This window comes from Pectinophora gossypiella, chromosome 13, assembly GCF_024362695.1.
Source record: "Pectinophora gossypiella chromosome 13, ilPecGoss1.1, whole genome shotgun sequence".
Taxonomy (NCBI): Eukaryota; Metazoa; Arthropoda; class Insecta; order Lepidoptera; family Gelechiidae; genus Pectinophora; species Pectinophora gossypiella.
In genome coordinates, this window is record NC_065416.1 from 11476929 (window position 1) to 11486293 (window position 9365).

General features: G+C 34.0%; 3 protein-coding genes across 4 annotated transcripts in view; 1 reads left to right on the plus strand and 2 right to left on the minus strand.

Annotated features, from left to right (window-relative positions):
• Nucleotides 1–5630, minus strand: part of LOC126371834 (inositol hexakisphosphate kinase 1) — a 55882-nt gene extending 50252 nt beyond the window's left edge. The window contains exon 1 of one of the 2 annotated variants that reach the window (XM_050017211.1): nt 5331–5630. In XM_050017211.1, coding sequence (XP_049873168.1) covers nt 5331–5397 — 67 coding nt within the window. In that variant the 5' untranslated portion in view covers nt 5398–5630. Of the gene's footprint in view, nt 1–4383; nt 4454–5330 lie in introns of those variants that run through there. The other variant, XM_050017212.1, reaches the window with a different exon arrangement.
• Nucleotides 1–9365, minus strand: part of LOC126371828 (FACT complex subunit Ssrp1) — a 129129-nt gene that overhangs the window by 55496 nt on the left and 64268 nt on the right. The gene's annotated exons all lie outside the window — the stretch shown is intronic.
• LOC126371844 (mitochondrial import receptor subunit TOM22 homolog) lies at nt 6728–8777 on the plus strand. The gene is made up of 5 exons (XM_050017228.1): nt 6728–7002; nt 7085–7126; nt 7372–7469; nt 7713–7854; nt 8391–8777. Exons 1-5 carry the CDS (start codon nt 6883–6885, stop codon nt 8439–8441), a joined length of 453 nt encoding a protein of 150 aa, XP_049873185.1. The 5' UTR covers nt 6728–6882; the 3' UTR covers nt 8442–8777.

Sequence of the window (9365 nt, forward strand, 5' to 3'; positions counted from 1 at the left end):
CGCAATGCGGATCAGATATGGTTTGCTGTGGCTCTAGACAAAATGTCTTCCCATAGACAGGTTTATGCGGAGGTCACCCTAGGATACACACTGGTGGCGCATGGAATCGAACTTGTATGTATCATTATACGCGACCCGTTATTGATATTCAAGATCGTATTTTCTGAAATATTTTGATATATATTAATTTATATTACTTTTCACGAAATAATAAATTTGGTGTTTGATGTTACAACTAAAATTATATCATTAAACACGGACTGTGAGAATTCAAGGATTGCGTGTTTTTTAATATATGTTGAGTTGCATTTACTTACACCAAAATATTTAGTGAAAATCTTCATTTCACTTTAATGCAAGTTAAGATGAATTATGTTACACGTGTTATAACAGCATGAATCCTTCACAAACAGTACTTATATCACTAAACACAAAAATTATCTCCGTATTTATAATAGCTACAGTTACGAGAATTAGACAGAAAGAAAGAGAATTTTTTGAACATGAAGTGTGTGCTAATAACTCAAAAGTGATACAACTCGAGTTGTATTACTTTTCACCGACGGTACAGAAATATAAATAAATATACCTATAGTATAAAACATCGTTGTTTATCTGGTCTGGAGTGACAGTGGGTACTGTACTGATCTACTGACAACTGGCGCTGTGGGAAGGGTTAAAGTCTGCTTTCCGTGTTTACTACGCTGATAGATAACGGCACAAAGCGTGCCACTTGAGGATAATTAATAATTGATAAAATTGAAGCGAAGGAATAACAAAAGGCAAGGTCCTGGTGAAGTATGTGGCTAATGGAGCACCTAAATCACAATAAATGAAACTAAAATAAATGATGGGAATGTAAAAAAAATACTGCACATTCCTGCAGATCCACCGTCCGCCACAGCCCCGTCATTGGATTCTTTTGTCTTTTCAATCTGTGGATTTTTTGAAATGGTGCAATATATAAAATACCCAATGGGAATGTTTCCAACTTCTTGCCATTATATATTTTTCCTTTATTAAATAAAATAAAATACAATGTAGGTACCTATTTTATTGCACAATACCAACTACGCACATTTGTAACTAAAGCGTACGTTTAATACGTGCAAATGCTAGCTAATATTATAAAATCGAAATTGCGCTTTCATGTATGCATGAAGTCTTTGACGAGAGTGGAGGAAGCGAAGGTGGAGTGTCAGGAATCGTAGTAAGTGGAATTCCGTGGTATCTGACAAGTATCACAGGGGAGGCCTAATAATATATAATGGAGGCCTATATTCAACAGTGGAAACAAAATGAGGTAAGAAAACCAAATTGATCTGAAGCTAAGTAAGCTTTATATGAAGTATTTAAAATAATTTCTTTCGTACATTGACGCTATATCATTATGTACCTACTTATTTAAATGGCGTCGTTTCCTGTTTCTCTGTCTATTCTCGTATTGTTTGTTTGATACCTACAAAATAAACTCATATAGCCGTTTTTTTTAGATATTCGATAATAAGCATAGTTCCCAGTACCTAATATTAAGATTATAATTTAATAATAAATTTGGTTACCTTCTTAAACTCTACGAAACTTGACCTAGGGCTCTAGGTCTACGGACTGACTAGTCAGTAGATAATTTCACTTCTTTTTATTACTTTTTTGAATGTAGGTAGGGGTTTCAAATAATTTTACATCCATCTTGATCAGTGATAAATAGAAAATGTTAGAAAGTAAATTCTTGCGACGTAAAGCTTAACAGGATGTATATAATTCAAGAGTTATCCCTCTTTTTGTAGGACTGTTGTCTCAGCTCACTGACAAACTTTTTGTAAAATTATGCCTCCATTTGTAAGCTTAAGGTCAGAAAAGCTTGGTCAAGTGTGGATACTTAGTTCATCTTGTGATGGATGTACTGCTCTGACTACCCCAATCGGAATATAGTCGTGAGCTTATGATATCTATTATTATAAAGTTAATAACATTTATTATAACTATTTGCCACAAAAGTGCAAGAGTTAATCACAGTGCATGTTAGATAGTGATGCAATAGTGAATGGTGCATTCATCCAGTGTCAAGATGTAACCTTGTCAATAGGTGGTGTTCTAAACTCAACATATTATTCAGTTTATTTTCATTTCTCTGTTATTCATTAAACACTACTTTTCAAATAAGATTTTACTATTATAAAAAAAACATAATACATAGAATTGATTTATAACTAAAATCATTTATCCCCAAAAAAGATAAATTAGAAATTAACAAAGAAACTATCAATGCAATTCCCAAAAATTAAAAAATATTTTGTGTTAGTATTTTATATGAAATAGAGTCAATAGTCAAGATGAAAGAAAACAAATAATTAATATATTCGTGCTTTAAAAAGAATAACTGAATAATAATCTTTTGAATGAAAATACACTTCTCATCAAAAAAATCGAAACACCTTGCAAGTTTACGATTTGTCAGGATTATCAGAAAAATGTGTACATTTAGGAATAAATGTTAAATGTCGTTTAATAGTGAGTAATATGAGCTTATCAAATCTTAATGTTAATGTTCTAAATTTAAATGAATTTTTCATAGGTTTCGTATTTTGTTAAATGAGTCATTTTTATTCCGTATGGAGTATAAAGGAAATGGATAAAACAACACACGTAAATGAAAAAAAAAGCTAAAAAACGTTTATTTAATAACTTGTATTCCCTCCCCGAGCTCTAATTACTGCTTCCATACGGTTCTTCATCGATCGGATGAGAGTCACGATCACATGCTGTGGTATATTGTCCCATTCCTCTTGGATTGCATCTTGCAGCTGGCTAAGTGTTTCTGGGGCAGGATCTCTTGCTCGAATTCGTCTCTTTAATTCATCCCACAGATGTTCAACGGGATTCATGTCCGGGCTTCTTGCTGGCCATTCCATAATAGAGATATCGACTTCGTTAAGATAATCTCGTACGACGCCCGCGGTGTGAGCCCTAGCATTGTCGTGCATGAATATGAAGCCGTTGCCAATAAAATGTGCATAGGGCATCACATGAGGCTCGAGACACTCTTCGACGTACCGATGACAGTTTAGTGCAGGCAGACGTGGCCCAGACACGAAAGCAAGCTCTGTCTTACCGTCGGCGCTGATTCCTCCCCAAACCGTCCACGAACCGCCACCATAGCTGACCTTTTCTTCAATGCAGCATTGTGCATAGCGTTCTCCGTCTCTTCTGTAGACCTTGTTTCTTCCGTCGTTACCATACAGCATAATTTTACACTCATCAGAAAAGAGAACTTTGCTCCACTGTAGGTATGACCAATTTAGGTGCTCACGTGCAAAGTTAAGGCGCGCTCTTCGATGGTCTGCAGTTAATTTCGGCCCATTTGCTGGCTTATGCGGTACCAGTCCACGATCCTTCAACCTTCTTCTAATTGTAGAGTCACTTACAGCCACCCTTCGTACAACACGAAGCCGCTGCTGCAGTTGAAAAGCGTTAAGGCGTCGATTTCTTAAAGAAGTTGTTACAATAAATCGATCATCTCGCTCAGAAGTGACCCGATTCCTGCCAGATCCTGAACGGCGCGTGAACAAACCAGTCTCCCGATAACGTTTATAGACTCTATGAACAGATGACAGGCTTAGATGCAGTCTTGCAGCCACAACACGCTGACTAAGGCCAAAATCCAGCAATGCCACAACTTGGGCGGCTTCTGTGGGCGAAGTATCCATACGTTTTAGAAAAAAAAACCTTTTTTCAGACGTCCCAAAGTCACAGTATTGAAATAAAAAACAAAAAGTTTAAGGTTAGGCGCCAATGTTTAGTTTTTAAACGCTAAATGTACTCCAACCCTAAACACACATTTGTCTCAAAACAGTGATTCATTTCGTTTATAAGATAAACAAATGAAATTCTAATTTTGAATTTAGAATTTTCGCTTATTACTGTAATGGCCAAACTGCCAGCTATACATTTATGTATTTTTTTTCATCGTATGAATTCTTTTTTGTGTTAAATTCGGACAGAAACAATGAAAACGGAAGTGTTTCGATTTTTTTGATGAGAAGTGTGTTTAGCTCAGCGTCTGTTGGCAGTGCAGGTGATTATAATTAAGCTTTAACTGTGGCCAGAGTTATTTTGGATTCATGCCTCTTATTCTTAGCCTCGCCAGATATTTGTGGGAATATAAGAATGTTTTTTATAATAACACATTTCCCTTCAGTATGACAGTTATGAAGTTGCGATGTAATGAGCCAAATTGTTGCTGATTTAATTTATATACCTACTAACATGGCGAATATGTGCCATTGATCGCAAGAAGAAATAGTATAACAGAAGATCTCAAAAATGCTAAGAAAAACAAATTATATTTAAAAGAAGTATCAACAACAGGATGTTTTCTCTCACTTTCTCTTCCATAGCTCCCCCATCCGGGAAGAGGGCAGACATGATGCTTCTCCATCTTGAGAAGCAGGAAGCAGAATACATTTATGGCAGTTTCTTCACAATTGTTAATGTAATTAATTAATTGTAAAGAAATATTTATTGAAATCTTAGTACAACTCCCAAATGTTAAACATATCTGCACAAACAATAAAATTGTACCTACTGTGTTGTTCCTAAGTTGATTTTTAATAAAGCAAATGTATTTAAAAACAGATTGTGTTCTAGGTTAGTACATTGGTATTATATAACTCAAAAATGAAAATAAATATTTTCACCAACAATTTCCATGAGTTCTTCAAACTTATTCATATAGACTTTGTTCTCTCAGAAAGTAAACAATAGTTTTTATACCGAACATCTTTTGAGACAGCTGTAAGACACATTTTATCTGGCTAATTGCCAAACAGTCTCAAATGGCACATGCTCGATCCAAAGTTATTAATGTGAACAAATTGACAGAGGAATAGACACAATACTATTGTCAATTATATGTGAAGCCTTGGCAATGGCCGCTAAACAACATAGTTGGATCATTCCAGATTTAGATAGGCATAATTGGTAATATCATGCTCAACAGTAATAACAACACACAAACAAATATAAGCTAACAATAACCATCACGGTTATTATATAGCATCTATAGAATATATCCAATAATGAGTTATACATGGAAACATAAGAAATTTGTGTATTGAAACATTATCATGCAGAATTAACAACCACTCAGTATACAAAATACTGTGTGAAGGAACAAATTTCATTGATGTTTAACGAACAAATAAAGGCTATATTTTTTTTTCTGTTCAAAATTTTCAGTGAATACATCTTGTATTTGCATTATGGAGAAGGAAAGTAAAAATAAAGCCACCCCATTATTAGGTTATGATTCTCCCTAATAAATTGCTTACCTTTTAACTGGATGAACACTTGGAGCGAAGTTAAACAGCAAAGAAAGTCCACAAACTTTGATAGCATTAAATTCACTAATAAATCTAAATAAAAACTAACAAATTGACAAACGTGAAAATTGTAAAATTTTGACTCGTTTTTTTTAATTGCTGCAACTAGGTATTATGGAAAGGAAATAATCAAACACTCTGTAATTTCTTTAACTGAACAACACTATTGTTATTAGGGCCAAATTTCGTAAAATTTGCATAATTCTGAAAAATCTCGGCACCCTCCTGACGTAGAAATAATTATGGGCACAACTGTAACTAAAATAAGTATGCGTGAAAGCACAAAAACCGCAAAAACCGAACAGATGGCTTATCATCTATCTCTTTCTAGTTTTACATAAATGTACATGTCGTTTTTGACAAACGGTACAGGTTTGTTTACACGAGACAATTTTGTCATGTTATTTATGACATTATGTTATGACATCTCATGTATAAATACATGATTATCTTTTTATTATTAAAATATAGTAATTTATATATTTTTTTCTAATCAACTACTACGTGCCAAAGTAAAATTTCCAATCCATCACATGATCACAACGGCTGCAATTGCATTTCTTTGCTGTACGATTTTTAGTCACGCACGATCCGATTTTAGATGATCAAGTATCAAGTACAATGTATTTGTGTTACCTGCCCTTGATCTTGGTCCTTGCCCATTATTCTATTTGAAATTAGAATTCTTTCAATGTCACTGTCAAAACAACTAAAGAGTAAAGTAACACAAGAATGAAATTTAGTAAATAATATAAAAAATGCCCATTGAGATGCTTCCAGATTGTGCCTGTAGTGCTCCTGTAAATATTTTTCCTATTATTATTACTAGCCTATTTGAATTATTTCATTATATTTTCTTTAGAATATAATATATTCACCATATTCAAACACCGGAATTCAATATCATTCATTACCGTACTTAATACTTACATATCATAAAATCTTTGTGTTTTTGCAAATATCCAGCTAAAACTTAATTATTCTGAGTAGATATTTACAAAAAGATAATTTTTAGGATGCTTTTAGCGTTCACGGTAATGATATAGGTACACCACCGGTGTTCGTAGATCCATCCAATCCATCTCAAGAAATGATAAGTTTTTCAATTTGTTGCTTTATCATTCCTATTCACCCTGCACCTTTTCAAACTTTGTGCTATCTACAATAAACTTTTTAACATTATTACTTATGCTATTACTACAAATTCTAGTGATATTCTAGTGAACTATATAATAAATTAAATCGGTTAAAATGATAACCGGTTACAATTGAGCCATTATAATAATGCCACCGGTTTTACATTATTTATCATGTGCGCCTCCCTAACGGGAAAAAAATAAAACTGTCAATCTTTGTGAAGCACTGTGTGTGACTTGAGTGAGTGAAGCGAGGAGCTTTTCTTTCGGGCCTATTTGCCGATTTCTAGAAATTAACACGCGGTTCCTTAATCAGTAAACACGACTAGAAATTTGATCTCTGATCAAATTTTACCATCCATAACATGCTTATGGATTTGACCGATGAACTGGAACAAAGCGACAGTGGAATGGAATCTTTGACTGCGAGCAAAGATGATACCCCTGAGCGTAAGCCCGAAGATAGCTTCCTGGTCCCAGCCACGGTCCGTGACTATAATACTTTTGTTTCATATGGTAATTAACTAGTTCAGTAACTTGAATTACAAAGTGAATTTATTTTTACAGACAGACCCTGGAATATCGCCTTGTCTCAAAGAATTTGACGATGTAAGTATTTTTTCCATTTTCTAAATATTTCGACACTTCCTTGCTTGCGATCGGAAGTCTGCAATTAAAATTTAATTTAAACAATTTCCTGTAATAGCTTGAAGTAAAGATTGATGTGTGAACTTGCTTAAATTGGGTTATGTCACTCTTATCATGTTTTTATAGGTTACCCATATTGATTATAATTTGATTATAAAAAAAATAATTAAACAAAATTACGTAGTAAGAGTTATTTGTCTTTGCAGGAACCTGATGAAACTTTCTCAGAGAGGCTATGGGGACTATCAGAGATGTTCCCAGACTTCGTGCGCAACGGCACACACACTATATCAACTAAAACATGGTAAGTTACTTTTAAGGTCATCTTTAACAATGTAATAGTATACATATGGATAAACATGAAATAAATACAAGTAATTAAATATTTTTAATATTAAGAGGTTAATTTAACGTCTTAAACTTAAATAAAGATCAAATCTATCTAAGTAAAAAGTTTGATTAGAATACTATTCATAATGGAATAAATTAAAAACACGATTTATAAGTATTAGGTATTTCTTATTTTGGAGATGTTGTGCATTTACAGGTCTGGAGTAAAGTCCCTATATGGATTGTCGCGCACTGTGATGTGGATCATCGCTAGCTCGTCCGTCATCCTGTTCGCCCCTGTTATATTTGAAGTGGAACGGGCGCAAGTGGAAGAAATGCAGAAATCACAGCAGAAACAAGTAAGATTAATTTGGTTACTATGTCAGTGGACTCAGATTTCCGCATCTAGACTCTTAACATGATTCATTATGGATAATTTGGTTCCTAAATAGTCATCACTAATTGAAGAGCCACACTCTTGTTGGTTTAGCATTCTCCATGCTACTTTTTAGGGAAAAATAGGACAGTGGTTTGCCTTTTGCCCCGCAACACTGATGTAGTCTATTTCAAAGCTGTACTAGGACTCCTGTCCTCCGCCTCTGAATAGTGCAGATAGTTACTGCTGCCCTCTATCACGTTCGAGGTCTAAATAGTAATAAGTTAAGGGCCTAGATATTTTGTTGATCTATTTTAATCTATTTTAATTATAATAATGCTGCCTCACGATTCCAATGCAGCAACAGTGTTTGCTAATATCTTAGTGATAGTTCTACATAGTTAACAAATATGATTATACTTTAACTACTTTTTAATGGTTGACCACAATATCATGAATAAATAACAAGTCATTAGCTAATGACACTGATTGATTTATTTTAACATTTCTTTGTTTCAGGTGTTACTGGGGACCAACACAATATCCAACATGCCACCAATGCCACGATAAGCCCTAAACTATGCCAATGAATACAACATGTATATTCACATATTATGTCGGATACCACTCATAAGTCATCCTAATGCTTTAATGTTAGTTTAGTAATTAATAGGTACTTTATGTGTATATGTATTATTATATTGCACCCTTGAAAACTCTGGTCAGACTCACAAAAACATTCAGAATGCATTTATGTCATCTAAATTACCGTCATAAATACTTATTTTGTTTTTTTATTTTAATTCAGATTATTTCTATGGATGGTGGTGTATTTCTTTAATCTAACATACTGTAGATACAGTTTTGTTAACACCTAATAGAAAATAAAGTACTATTAAAAATGTATACTCCAGTTTATTTTGTTAGATGGCTATTTTATTATATCCTAAACTATTGCTCATTGTAATTGTTTTTTTTTTTTCATAAGATATATGTGATTTAAATACATAACATAAAACATACATAAACAAGCCTATATGTATATGTCCCACTGCTGGGCACAGGCCTCCCCTCAATCAACCGGAGGGGGTATGGAGCATACTCCACCACGCTGCTCCAATGTGGGTTGGTGTAGGTGTTTTTACGACTAATAGCCGGGACCAACGGCTTAACATGCTCTCCGAAGCACGGAATCATCTTACTTTTTCGAACAATCGGGTGATTCAAGCCTGAAAAGTCCTTACCAAACAAAGGACAGTCTCACAAAGTGATTAAAATATGAATTATTAAATAATCTTAACCACCAATTGTGGTTTTGTAAATCTTATAAATGCTACAAAAAGAGTGCTTGGGGTTAGTGTTTCCCTACTACTTAACTACATAATCTACCCTGCCCATGCTGCGACTTATTGTTGTGTAGATAGGCTCTTTACTTTGGCCCACATTTTCAAAAGAGCAACAATGGAATTTAGTAGATGTGTATAGAACTTTGGT

What these genes read in the sequence shown, in the direction of transcription:
- LOC126371844 (XM_050017228.1), top strand. Translation starts at nt 6,883, where the DNA reads ATGCTTATGGATTTGACCGATGAACTGGAACAAAGCGACAGTGGAATG. An exon ending in GCTTCCTGGTCCCAGCCACG is followed by an intron (nt 7,003 to 7,084) that starts GTCCGTGACTAT and finishes TTATTTTTACAG; the next exon opens with ACAGACCCTGGAATATCGCC. An exon ending in ACTATATCAACTAAAACATG is followed by an intron (nt 7,470 to 7,712) that starts GTAAGTTACTTT and finishes GTGCATTTACAG; the next exon opens with GTCTGGAGTAAAGTCCCTAT.